The sequence below is a fragment of the Manis javanica genome, chromosome 4 (assembly GCF_040802235.1).
Source record: "Manis javanica isolate MJ-LG chromosome 4, MJ_LKY, whole genome shotgun sequence".
NCBI classification, from domain to species: domain Eukaryota; kingdom Metazoa; phylum Chordata; class Mammalia; order Pholidota; family Manidae; genus Manis; species Manis javanica.
In genome coordinates this window covers 43,339,154-43,353,195 of record NC_133159.1, presented here as the reverse complement: position 1 = coordinate 43,353,195, position 14,042 = coordinate 43,339,154, and the positions used below count along the sequence as shown (strand labels likewise).

Here is a 14,042-nt window from a genome sequence, read left to right as displayed (position 1 = left end):
GTGTATGATCCTTTTGATGTATTTTTGAATTCGGTTTGCTATTATTTTATTGAGAAGTTTTGCATCTACATTCATCAGGGATATTGGTCTGTAGTTTTCTTTTTTGGTGGGGTCTTTTCCTGGTTTTGGTATTAGGGTGATGTTGGCTTTATAGAATGAGTTTGGGAGTATCTCCTCTTCTATTTTTGGAAAACTTTAAGGAGAATGGGTATTATGTCTTCCCTGTATGTCTGATAAAATTCCGAGGTGAATCCATGTGGCCCGGGGGTTTTGTTCTTTGGTAGATTTTTGATTACCGCTTCAATTTCGTTGCTGGTAATCAATTGGTCTGTTTAGATTTTCTGTTGCTTTCTGGGTCAGTCTTGGTAGGTTGTATTTTTCTAGGATGTTGTACATGTCTCCTAGGTTTCCCAGCTTGTTTGCATATAGGTTTTCATAGTACTCTCTAATAATTCTTTGTATTTATTTGGGGTTCGTCATGATTTTTTCTTTCTCGTTTCTGATTCTGTTGATTTGTGTTGACTCTCTTTTCCTTTTAATAAGTCTGGCTAGAGGCTTATCTATTTTGTTTATTTTCTTGAAGAACCAGCTCTTGGTTTCATTGATTTTTGCTACTGTTTTATTCTTCTCAATTTTATTTATTTCTTCTCTGATCTTTATTATGTCCCTCCTTGTGCTGACCTTAGGCCTCATTTGTTCTTCTTTTTCCAATTTCGATAGTTGTGACATTAGACCATTCATTTGGGATTTTTCTTCCTTTTTTAAATATGCCTGGTTTGCTATATACTTTTCCTCTTAAGACTGCTTTTGCTGTGTCCCACAGTAGTTGGGGCTTTGTGTTCTTGTTATCATTTGTTTCCATATATTGCTGGATCTCCATTTTGATTTGGTCATTGATCCATTGATTATTTAGGAGCGTGTTATTAAGCCTCCATGTGTTTGTGAGCCTTTTTGCTTTCTTTGTACAGTTTATTTCTAGTGTTATGCCTTTGTGGTCTGAAAAGTTGGTTGGTAGGATTTCAATCTTTTGGAATTTACTGAGGCTCTTTTTGTGGCCTAGTATGTGGTCTTTTCTGGAGAATGTTCCATGTGCACTTGAGAAGAATGTGTATCCTGTTGCTTTTGGATGTAGAGTTCTGTAGATGTCTATTAGGTCTATCTGTTCTACTGTGTTGTTCAGTGCCTCTGTGTCTTTACTTATTTTCTGTCTGGTGGATCTGTCCTTTGGAGTGAGTGGTGTGTTGAAGTCTCCTAGAATGAATGCATTGCATTCTATTTCCTCCTTTAGTTCTTTTAGTATTTGTTTCAGATATGTTGGTGCTCCTGTATTGGGTGCATATATACTTATAATGGTTATATCCTCTTGTTGGACTGAACCCTTTATCATTATGTAATGTCCTTCTTTATCTTTTGTTACTTTCTTTAGTTTGAAGTCTGTTTTGTCTGATACCAGAATTGCAACACCTGCTTTCTTCTCTCTGTTGTTTGCATGAAATATCTTTTTCCATCCCTTGACTTTAAGTCTGTGCATGTCTTTGGGTTTGAGGTGAGTCTCTTGTAAGCAGCATATGGATGAATCTTGCTTTTTTATCCATTCTATTACTCTGTGTCTTTTGATTGGTGCATTAAGTCCATTTACATTTAGTGTGATTATTGAAAGGTATGTACTTATTGCCATTGCAGGCTTTAAGTTTGTGGTTACCAAAGGTTCAGGGTTAGCTTCTTTACTATCTTACTTTCTAATTTAACTCATTTGTGGAGCTATTATAAACATGGTCTGATTATTCTTTATTTCTCTCCCTTCTTATTCCTCCTCCTCCCTTCTTCCTTTGTTGAGTGTTTTGTTCTGTGCTCTTTTTAGGAGTGCTCCCATATAGAGCAGTCCCTGTAGGATGCCCTGTAGAGGTGGTTTGTGGGAGGCAAATTCCCTCAACTTTTGCTTGTCTGGGAATTGTTTAATCCCTCCTTCATATTTAAATGATCATCGTGCTGGATACAGTAGTCTTGGTTCGAGGCCCTTCTGTTTCATTGCATTAAGTATATCATACCATTCTCTTCTGGCCTGTAGGGTTTCTGTCAAGAAGTCTGATGATAGCCTGATTGGTTTTCCTTTGTAGGTAACCTTTTTTTTCTCTCTGGCTGCCTTTAATACTTTGTCCTTGTCTTTGATCTTTGCCATTTTAATTATTATGTGTCTTGGTGTTGCCCTCCTTGGATCCCTTGTCATGGGAGTTCTGTGCACCTCTGTGGTCTGAGAGGCCATTTCTTCCCCTAGTTTGGGGAAGTTTTCAGCAATTATTTCTTCAAAGACACTTTCTATCCCTTTTTCTCTCTCTTCTTCTTCTGGTACCCCTATAATGCAGATATTGTTCCGTTTTGATTGGTCACTCAGCTCTCTTAGAATTCTTTCATTCCTGGAGATCCTTTTATCTCTCTCTGCATCAGCTTCCCTGCATTCCTGTTCTCTGTTTTCTAGTCTATTAATGGTCTCTTGCATCTCGTCCATGCTGTTCTGAAGTCCTTCCAGAGCTTGTTTTATTTCTGTATTCTCCTTCCTTAGTTATTGCATATTTCTCTGCAAGTCCATCAGCATGCTTATGACTTTTGTTTTGAATTCTTTTTCAGGAAGACTGGTTAAATCTATCTCCCCAGGTTCCTTCTCAGGGGAAGATGTAGCAGATTCCGAAGCTGTCTGGGTTAGTCTTGTCTGGATCATATTTTTTTGCCTTTTCATGTTGATAGGTGCTATTGACTGTCAGCTGCGGGGGCCAAACTTTTCATTTGCTACTGGCCTTTCTTTACTGGGACAACTGCGACCTCTAGTGGCTTGTGTTGGGTAATTGCGTGTAGACGGGATCTTTGTGTCTTGCCCTGCTGGTGTGGAGGAAGCTCCCTTTCTGAGGGTGGGGCGTGCCTTAGGCTGCTTCTCTGCTTTTGCAGTGCCTGGAGGGTTAATGGACGGGGGGCTGTTTGGCTGTTTACCTCCGTGAGGGGTCTCAGAGCTGTTGCCCAGGGAGTTAGTGCGCCCGGTTTTTCCTGTAATTTCCAGCCACTGGGCTGTGACCTGTGTTGTTTCCGTCCAGCTGTTACGTCCCTGTCCCTTTAAGACTTTCAAAAAGCACTTGCTTTTCTTTGTCACAGGGGCATCAGCTTCGGAACCTGCTCAGATGTCTTGCTACCCTGTTTCCCTAGTTTCCAGCCCTCCACGCATGCACTGTGTCTGTGCTCTGGTGCGGGTGGTTGGGGCTGAGTGTTTAGCAGTCCTGGGATTCCTCTCCCTCCCCACTGCAACTCCTCTCCTCCCGCCGGGAGCTGGGGGTAGGTGTGCTCGGGTCCCACCAGGCCGGGGCTTGTATCTTACCCCTTTCACCAGGCGCTGGACTCTCGCATGTGTGGATGTAGTCTGGCTGTTGTCCTGTGTCTTCTGGTTTCTCTTTTAGGATTAGTTGTATTTGTTGTATTTTCAAAAATATATATGTTTTTGGGAGGAGATTCCCACTGGCCTACTCATGCCACCATGTTGGTTCCACCCTGGACTAAGGGTTTTTTATTGTACAGTTTCTGCTTTCATTTTTGACCCCATATTTTCTATAGTGGTTATATATGACTTACCAGAAAAAAATGACTTGCACTGAATTTTTTTGAGCTTGAATCAGAGAAGAGAGTTTTAGACTGAGTACTTGCTGTTGGCCAGGCACTTTGCCAAGTACTAGGTTATTTTCCTAACCCTACCAAAATTCTCTAAAGTAAATACTATTTTCCCCATTGTATTGGTGAGAACACTAAGGCTTATAGAGGTTAAGTTACTCAGGCTCATATAGTTAGTAATTAGCTGAGCCAGGACTAAAATCCAGGTCTGACTCCAAATTCTGTTGTCTTTGTAATCATTTTCTAAGTCAGCTGGATTTCTAGACAAATTTTTTTCAGAACCTTTTACCATTTGTATCAGAGTCTCAGCAAAGCTGAGGCTGTAATAGCTTGTCTTTAAATTAAAAGTGTATCATTTCCAGCATGGGTAAGATCTCTGATGCCCTTGTGCTCTAACTAATTTCAGAATTTGGTGATACAGCCACTTCTGTAGCAGCAAACCCAGATGCCACTACGATAAGCATTGAGGATGCTCATGAAACCCCAAAACTTCATCCAGGACCCCCAGGAGGCTCAAGGAGAGAAGAGGATGATGAGTTACTGGGGAATGATGATTCTGACAAAACTGAGGTTCAAACTTGTCTTTGAAATTGTTTTTCTCTTTTAACTTTTAAAAAACATTTTCACACATTTACTCATTATCTCCTGTATGCAGCATAGAGGGTCAGGCGCTGGCAGCATGAAGGTAAATCACATGTAGCCTCTGCCTTGGGGAGACACAGGCAAACAGACCATGGTTACCCAAGCCTGTTGGTGGAGGGGAGCACCAGTATTGTGGGAGCAGAGGAAAGGAGGTTATGGATGGCTTCCTGGAGGTAGTGATCCTTAAATTGAGTCTTGATGAAAGTGTAGGAGGTAGCCAAGGGCAGAAGGAAGGGAAGGGTGATATAGGCAAAGGGAACAGTTTTGGGAGTCACAGAGGCATGAAAACATGGTGCAGACAGAGTGTCTCCTACCTTCACTTCCACTGGGAGCAAAATACAGGTGAAGGCAGTAGATGAGGTGACACAGATAGGTAAGTATTTATCATACTCTGAACACTCTTAGGAGATATTGATGGATTTTAAACAATGTGGCTGAATATGTTTAAAGATATTTCAGAAATAATGCTATGTGGAGTAGAAATTGGAAGGAGATGGACCGGATGCCAAAAAACCAGGTAGGAGACTGTTGAAGTGGTCTAGGCTAGAAATGATGAAGCCCAGACTAGAACTGACACAGATATTTAGTGGGTGAGCTCAGTGGGACTTGGTAGAAAAGAGGTGAGGGAGAGAGAGCAGGGATTCTAGGGTGACACCAGGTTTCTACGTTGGGTTGGATGGTGAATTTCAGGTGGCTGATTTTGAGCATTAAGATTTAGTTCTATGTTCCTATTGTATTCTGGAAAAAATAATATTTCTATTAATATTTTATAAATACATCATGATTGTGATGCAATAGAAGAGCACCTAGTTTACAGCATTCAGCTTACAGGTGTACTGAAATAGTGGAGCTCTTGGGTGCCAGGTGCTCTCTGTAGAACTCCATGATATTTCAAAATATGTACCAAAAAAATACATCAAGAGGATCATACACCATGATCAAGTGGGATTCATCTCAGGGATGCAAGGATGGTACATTTGAAAATCCATCAACATTATCCACCACATCAACAAAAAGAAGGACAGAAACCACATGACCATTTTCATAGAAGCTGAAAAAGCATTCAACAAAATTCAACATCCATTCATGATAAAAACTCTCAACCAAATGGGTATAGAGGGCAAGTACCTCAACATAATGAAGACCATATACAACAAACCCACAGCCAACATCATACTTAACAGCGAGAAGCTGAAAGCTTTTACCTAAGATCGGGAATAAGACAGGGATGCCCATTCTCCCCACTGTTATTCAACATAGTACTGGAGGTCCTAGCCACGGCAATCAGGCAAAACAAAGAAATACAAGGCATCCACATTGGTAAAGAAGAAGTCAAACTGTCACTATTTGCAGATGACATGATATTGTACATAAAAAACCCTAAAGACTCCATTCCAAAACTACTAGAACTAATATCTGAATTCAGCAAAGTTGCAGGATACAAAATTAATACACAGAAATCTGTTACTTTCCTATACACTAAAGATGAACTAACAGAAAGAGAAATCAGGAAAACAATTCCATTCACAATTGCATCAAAAAGAATAAAAGACTTAGGAATAAACCTAACCAAGAAAGTGAAAGACCTATAACCTGAAAACTACAAGACACTCTTATTAGAAATTAAAGAGGACACTAACAAATGGAAACTCATTCCGTGCTCTTGGCTAGGGAGAATTAATATTGTCAAAGTGGCCATCCTGCCCAAAGCAATATACAGGTTCAATGCAATGCCTGTCAAAATACCAACAACATTCTTCAACGAACTGGAACAAATAGTTCAAAAATTCATATGGAACCACCAAAGACCCTGATTAGCCAAAGCAATCCTGAGAAGGAAAAATAAAGCAAGGGGCATCTCGCTTACCAACTTCAAGCTCTACTACAAAGCCACAGTAATCAAGATAATTTGGTACTGGCACAAGAACAGAGCCACAGAACAGTGGAATGGAATAGAGAGTCCAGATATTAACCCAAACATATACGGTCAATTGATATATGATAAAGGATCCATGGACATACAATGGGGAAATGACAGCCTCTTCAACAGCTGGTATTGGCAAAACTGGACAGCTACATGTAAGAGAGTGAAACTGGATCACTGTCTAACCCCATACACAAAAGTAAATTTGAAATGGATCAAAGACCTGAATGTAACTCATGAAACCATATAACTCTTAGAAAAAAACATAGGCAAAAATCTCTTGGACATAAACATGAGCGACTTCTTCATGAATGTATCTCCCTGGGCAAGGGAAACAAAAGCAAAAATGAAAAGTCGGACTCTATCAAGCTGAAAAGCTTCTGTACAGCAAGGAACACCACCAATAGAACAAAAAGGCATCCTACAGTATGGGAGGATATATTCATAAATGAAAGATCCGATAGAGGGTTGACATCCAAAATATATAAAGAGCTCACGCACCTTAACAAACAAAAAGCAAATAATCCAATTAAAAAATGGGCCGAGGAGCTGAACAGACAGTTCTCCAAAGAAGAAATTCAGATGGCCAACAGACACATGAAAAGATGCTCCACATCGCTTGTCATCAGAGGAATGCAAATTAAAACCACAATGAGATATTGCCTCATACCAGTAAGGATTGCCACCGTCCAAAAGACAACAACAAATGTTGGCGAGGTTGTGGAGAAAGGGGAACCCTCCTACACTGTGGGTGGGAATGTAAACTAGTTCATCCATTGTGGAAAGCAGTATGGAATTCCTCAAAAAGCTCAAAATAAAGATACAATTTGACAAATTCCACTTCTAGGAATTTACCCTAAGAATGCCGTAGCCCAGTTTGAAAAAGACATATGCACCCCTATGTTTATTGCAGCACTATTTATAATAGCCAAGAAATGGAAGCTATCTAAGTGTCCATCAGTAGATGAATGGATAAAGAAGATGTGGTACATATGCACAATGGAATATTATTCAGCCATAAGAAGAAAACAAGTCCTACCATGTGTACCAGCATTGATGGAGCTAGAGGGTATTATGCTCAGTGAAATAAGCTAGGTGGAGAAAGACAAGTACCAAATGATTTCACTCATATGTGGAGTATAAGAACAAAGAAAAAACTGAAGGAACTAAACAGCAGTAGACTCACAGAACCCAAGAATGGACTAACAGTTACCAAAGGGAAAGGGACTGGGGAGGATGGTGGGAAGGGAGGGATAAGGAGGTGGGGGGAAGAAAGGAGGCATTACGATTAGCATGTATAATGTGTGGGGCACAGGGAGGACTGTGCAACACAGAGAAGACAAGTAGTGATTCTACAGCATCTTACTATGCTGATGGACAGTGACTGTAATGAGGTTTGTGGGGGGGACTTGGTGAAGGGGGTATCCTAGTTAACATAATGTTCCTCATGTAATTGTAGATCAATGATACCAAAAAAAGAAAAAGAAAAAGACGTGCCAAAATTTATGCCAAATTATATACCATCATTTACTAGATGCTGTGGCGAGAGCTTAGACTTAGGAGCCTAACTTTGAATCCTGGTCCAGGCAGTAGTTATAGCTATGTCGTCTTGGACAAGGTGCATTATCTCCCCTAAGCCGTGGTTTCCTCATCTGAAATATAAGAAAATCATATGTTGACTATTAACATCATCATCATCATCACAATAGCCAGTATTTATTCAATGTTTAATACCACTGGGCACCATTTAGTTCCTTACTTGGATCATCTCATTTAACCCTTAAAATTACCCTGTATTCCAGGAACCTTCTTATTCTCATTCTACCAACTTGAAGCACAGAGCTTAAGTAACTTGCCCTAGTACACACAACTGGCAGGTGACAGGTGGAACTTTAAACTGAGGCCTTCTAAATCTAGAGCCTGTGCTCCTCCCCTCTGTATTAGAGTTATTATACATTAAGTGCTTATTAATGTTGTTTTACCTTCAGGGTACAGAGGTGATTTTTAGTATAGCTGAGTTATTAATTCGTCAAGTCAGAGAAATAGAACCAACAGGATGTATAGAAAGAGAGAAAGATTTTTTTAAAGAATCGGTTCACATGATTGTGGTTATGTGACAAGTCCAAAATCTGCTGGAGGCAGCTGGCGGGCCAGAGACTCAGGAAAGAGTTGGAGTTTGAGCCCAAAGGCAGTCTGCTGTAGGTCCCGGAAGAGCCGATGTTGCAGGTGGAATCTGGAGGCTGTCTGCTGAGGTCCCTCTTGCTCAGGGAGGTGGGCCTTTTGTTCTGTTTGGGCCTTTACCTGACTGGCTGTGGCTCTCCACATTATGGAGAGCAATCTGCTTACTCAAAAAGTCCATCAACTTGAATGTAAAACTCATACAAAAACACCCTCACAGAAATATCCAGCATAGTGTTTGACCAAATATCTGGTTGCCACATAAAATTAACCATTACACTGAGCAGCAGTAGGCATCAGAAGTGTAAGAAGAAATGTATAGGGGAAAATCTTAAAATTGAAACATTGTATCCATGATCTTATCTGGGAATTGGGAAGAGATTACCAATATTCTATGATAGTGACAGAATTCTTTGGCCTAGCTATGGTGCATGTGTCTCTGGTTTTCAGTGTCTTGTGATACTAGAGTTGGACAGAGCCTTCAGTTTCCTCTATTAATGCTTTCCGTGGTATGTCAGAAAGACAGCACCTGAATACCCCAGAAGCCAGCAGTTCATTACCATGTATAGCAGCCAGTGGTGCTGTTGGACAACCTTAATTGTGAAAAAATTTTCCTTTATAATGAACAAGAAATACCTGCCAATACACCTTCCTTTGTCCTGCAAAGCTCCTCAGAGCCCATCAGCACCTTTTGCTGTATGCATCCTCTTTAGACATCTGAAGATGGCAGTCATAATTCCTGCCGTGGGGACTGCACTCTGCTGTCAAATAGCTGTGCTGTTGACAGGTATGGCCCTCCTTGTGTGCCTCTTAGAAGATGGAATTTCCTTTTTTGTCAGAGCAGTACATTTTAAGTTTTTTGTACTTTAGAGTGAATCAGTATGTCAGATTTTGGAGAATTCAGGTGGTGATAGTAAGGATCTTGAGGGAGTAGAGGATTGAGAGATATTTACACTGTCTTCTGTATGGATATGCTTGTGTGTGTATATATGCACATAAATGTTGTTGTACATAATACAGGTTATATATAATTAATCTGATCCTCCCTATAATCTTATGATGTAGATCTTGTTGACTGTACTTTTTAGATAAGAGAACTAAGACCACCCCTGAGTGGAGTAACCATGATTTGAAACCTTTGGTATGACATCAAAACTGATACTTATTTTACACAAGGCTGAGAGTTGGGCATGGCTGATTGATGAATGCAGAAGATCCTGGCCTTTCATACATCTTCATTTTCCTTTAGATTAGCTCCCTCTCTCTTCATAGCTGGAATAAGGAAATAACTTTCATGTTGATCCTGTTGTATTTTACCTCTGACAGTTACTTGCTGGACAGAAGAAAAGCTCCCCCTTCTGGACTTTTGAATATTATCAAACATTCTTTGATGTGGACACCTACCAGGTTTGTAAACCAGTTTCAGTCTTTCCTGTACATGTAATGGAGACTTGTCTCCTCTGTGGTTAAACAAATAACGTGAAAGCTTTTGTATACTGGATATGGTTTTATAAAAATAAAGGGTTGGTTAGCATTTGAAAACACTATCATCATAAAAGTTCTAATAACTGAGTTTCAACTTTGCAATAGTTCAATTTATTAAGCTTTTAAAAAAAATCTTCACTAGACTTTTTGCTGTGTTATTTTCCAGGTCTTTGACAGAATAAAAGGGTCTCTTTTGCCAATACCAGGAAAAAACTTTGTGAGGTTATATATCCGCAGCAATCCAGATCTCTATGGTATGTGTAGTGCCCTTTTTGTTTTTTACTGGGTACCAGTTGAACTCGGGTGTGTGTCTGGGATGCCTAGAAGGTTGGATAAGTATGCTGTTGGTGGGGCATGAAACATTTTATTTGACTTGTCTAGCTTCCGTGCAATCCTTGCAAACAATTGTGGAGAAAATGAAAATGTGATTATATGTTAATGCCATGATTCCAAGTAATAGGATGTGCTTTGAAAGTCTTCAAATTACATCACAAATTTGAGACAAAGTAAGACACTTTGACTAAGAGGAGACTCTTGGTTTTAATTTTTAGAGGATTTGGTGGTGGTGGTGAGTGTGGAGAAGGTACCCTATACTTACTCGTTCATGAGCTGAGTCAAGCATCCCCTGGGGATTCAGTAACAGCACTGGAAGTCTGGAAGAGGGGTGGGCTGGGGGATGACTGTCACCCCCAACCTCCCTGTGGAGAAAAGGCCAGCCGCCCTCAGTGCTCTTGGGGAGATGGGCTCCAGCATCAGTAGCCTTCTATGTTTGTGGAGAGAAGAGAGCCAATGGTTCTCAGTGCTTTCTTTGTGCAGGTGCTCTATGAATTATGAAAGACTGTGTACATGGTCACATTTAATTCTTGCAATAACCTTCAGGACAGGTATTATTGTCCCCATTTTTCAAGTGAGGAAGCTGACACTCCAGTGAGGCTCAGTAATATATATGCCCAATTATAAAAAGTAAGTATTAGGACAATTACATATTGTGATTGTAAGAGGAAAAGGACCTCATGAGAATCTACTGTGTGCCAGTCACTACATACACTGTTTAGTCCTTTCAATAAGACTGTTAAATACTAATATCCCTTTTTTCCATGTGAGAAAACTAAGGCTAAGAGTTGTCGAACTAAAAATAGTCTGGAACCAAGTTTAGTGTTACATAACCCTATATTTATTCTATAAGTCTGGTGGTTTTATACTCTAGAATGTTTTCATCAAACGGCACAGATATCCAATATTTAAGACTAGTAGAAGTGGAACTGCTCCAGTGGAGGTTGAGGAGAGGCTCCCTTCTGTAGAGCTCCCCGTCTCTGTGATGTTCCTAGAAGTTCAGTCCGCAGTTCTGGGGCTCTGGTGAGGATGGTGTGAAAACCATTACCAGGGCTGGTGCCACTCATCTAGGACTGCCGCGGCAGTTTCTCTTTCCAGCTCTGTCATTCATTCTCCTAGCCTGACAGTTTCTTGAGAGGCAACCTCTGTGTCTGACGAATCCATGTTAGCAGTGCCTGGCAGAGGGCTTGGCACAGTAAGTGCTCAAACAATTTTTGAGCATATAATCTTGTGATACATATCGAGGATTCCACAATGCAGTCATAATCTCCACCCCCAAAGAGAGAAATGCGAGAGCTGACATTGATTGAATACCATACAAGTGCCACACATGGAGCTCAGCATGGTTTTACTACTTTGTACAATTTTATTTCCCACACTCCAAGGAAGATTTGCTTATTAACAAAAGAGAAAATTGAGGTTTGGGGAGGATAACTGGCCCATTGTCACAAAGTTAGCAAAAATAACAATAAAAGCAGGCATACATAGAGTGCTTATCATGCACCAGTGTTACTGGGGAAGAACCTATATTAACTCATTTAATCCTCAGAACAACTTCAACTTTATGAGGTACATACTGTTATTATCTACAGTGTATAGATGAGGACACTGCATCACATAGGGTCAAGTAACTTGTCTGAGATCATATAGCCAGTAAGGGGCTGAGCTCAGCTTTAAAATCAACACTGAAGCTCATGATCCCTAGTCTTCATCACTGTGTTATGCTTTCTAGTAAAAAAGCCAGGATTTGAACCCAAAGCTTGCTTCTTTCTACAACACTGTTAGCCTCATGAGCTCATAGACATGGTTAAGAAACGAAGGTATTCTGTAGGTGAAGTGTTCTGTAGCAGAGAGGATTGGGCCATATGGGGTAGGTGGGAGGAAGGTGGTCAGGAAAAAGATGACAGGTGTGTCAGCCTGCAGAATCTGAGGGAAATATCAATGAATTTGACTACATTTAAACTAAAATTTAAGATTTCTACACCACAAAAACCATAAGCAAAGTAAAAAAATAAACCACAGACCAGAGATAATATTTGCAATGCTTAAAACCAACAAAGAATGGAAAGCAAGACGATATGTAGAATTCCTACCAATTATGAGAATAAAACCAATTATAAGTTCTGGGGGGAAAAGCAACTGACCGAAAAGGAAACCCAAATGGCCAATACATATATGAATAGATGCTTAGTTCCATCTGTAATCAGGGAAATGAAAACAAAACAAAATATTATTTGTGCCCATCATTTTAGCAAACATAAACTTTGTCTTCATTCATTCAGTTCATTTAACAAATATTGAATACTTACTATGTTAGGCACTGAAGATATAGCAGTGAAAAAAACCACAAAAACCCCTGCCCTGAAGCAGTTTATAATCTACTGAGCTTAATAAACAAAATAAGAAAAATATATAGTGTGCTATTCTAAATGCTAAGGTGAAAAATTTGAAAGACAGGAGATGTTTGCATAGGTGGGTGGATTTGAAATTTTTTTAAATTTGAAAAGGTGAATTTTGAAAAGACCTGAAGGAATTAGGAGCAATATGTGTAGATATCTAAGGGAAAAAGTATTTGAAGCAGAGAGCTCAGCAGTACAAAGGTTCTGAGGCAGGAACTTGCCTAGTATGCTCAAAGAACAGCGGAGAGACTAGTGTGACAGGGCTGGAGTGAGCATGGGTCCTAATGGGTGAGGTCAGAGAGGCACTGTGGAGGGGCAGATCACAGAGTCTGGGTCACAGTGAGCACTTGGGCTTTTACTTAACTGAGAAACCACTGGAAGGTTAAAGCAGAGCAGTGACATGCTCCAAGTCAGATGTTCATAAACTTTGATACCAAGAGTTGTCAAGAATGTGGAGCATTGGGACACTCTCTATATCTGGTGTGTATGTAACTGATACACAAATTGGAGCAGTTTGAAGATGCTAATGCCCTACAACTTAATGGTTGTACTCCTAGATATATATTCTTAGAGAAACCCATATACATAAAAGAAGACCCAGAGAAGAATATTATTCACTGCAGCCGCATTGTTTGTGATAGCAAATACTTAGAAACAACCAAAATAGTCATCAGCAGGAGAATGGATAAATAAATTGTAGTGTGTTCATACATGGAATTCTCTAGTTTTCAGAAAGTGATGAGATATATGAGCATCAGTGTAGCTAAATCTCAGAACAATGGTAAAAGAAAAAAGCATGTTGTAGAAGGATATGAATAACATACCATTAGAAGGATTTGAAAAAGTGGTATGATGGGTACACCAATGTTTGTTTTGTCCTTCTTTGTGCTAATCTGTGTTAGAAATATTTCATAATATAAAAATGCATAATGTAAACTAAGTTAAGGCTCTCACTCACCTCTACTGCACAATAAAAGTAGGAATTTGGCAGGAAAGAGGAAGAGAGAAGGCAGGATGAAGCAACATGACAGGCCCTGGGAAGAGTAGGTGGCTATGTGTTTCTGGAGCCCAAGCTTCCTATGTCGTGCATGTGCTAGAAACAGTGGCTTTGCCTCTTGTACATCACTGTGCCCCAGCACCTAGCCCAGGGTTTAGAGGGCAGTGGGTTCTTAGTAAATAATAGCCAATAGGGCCCGATATTCTCTGCTTTTTAATACTTTGGCCACTATGGTCCTATGCTTGGATGGCCTCAGCCCATTGACACAGCTCATGGTCAATTTTGTTCATTCAACAAAGTTTTTGGGGATTTTAAAAATGCTGTTGGTTGTAGGGTTTTGTTTGTCTTTGTGTTTGCTTATTGCATCTTTTGTATGCTAGGCACTCACAATAACACAGTGAACACGAGTTAGTCCTTTCTGTAGCAGAGAGCATGC

General features: G+C 40.1%; 1 protein-coding gene across 3 annotated transcripts in view; it reads left to right on the top strand.

Annotated features, from left to right (window-relative positions):
* Positions 1-14,042, top strand: part of YIPF1 (Yip1 domain family member 1) — a 48,231-nt gene that overhangs the window by 10,945 nt on the left and 23,244 nt on the right. For all 3 annotated transcript variants that reach the window (XM_037021859.2, XM_017658484.3, XM_037021861.2), the window contains exons 3-5: positions 4,055-4,218; positions 9,719-9,799; positions 10,044-10,131. In XM_037021859.2, coding sequence (XP_036877754.1) covers positions 4,055-4,218; positions 9,719-9,799; positions 10,044-10,131 — 333 coding nt within the window. The remainder of the gene's footprint in view (positions 1-4,054; positions 4,219-9,718; positions 9,800-10,043; positions 10,132-14,042) is intronic.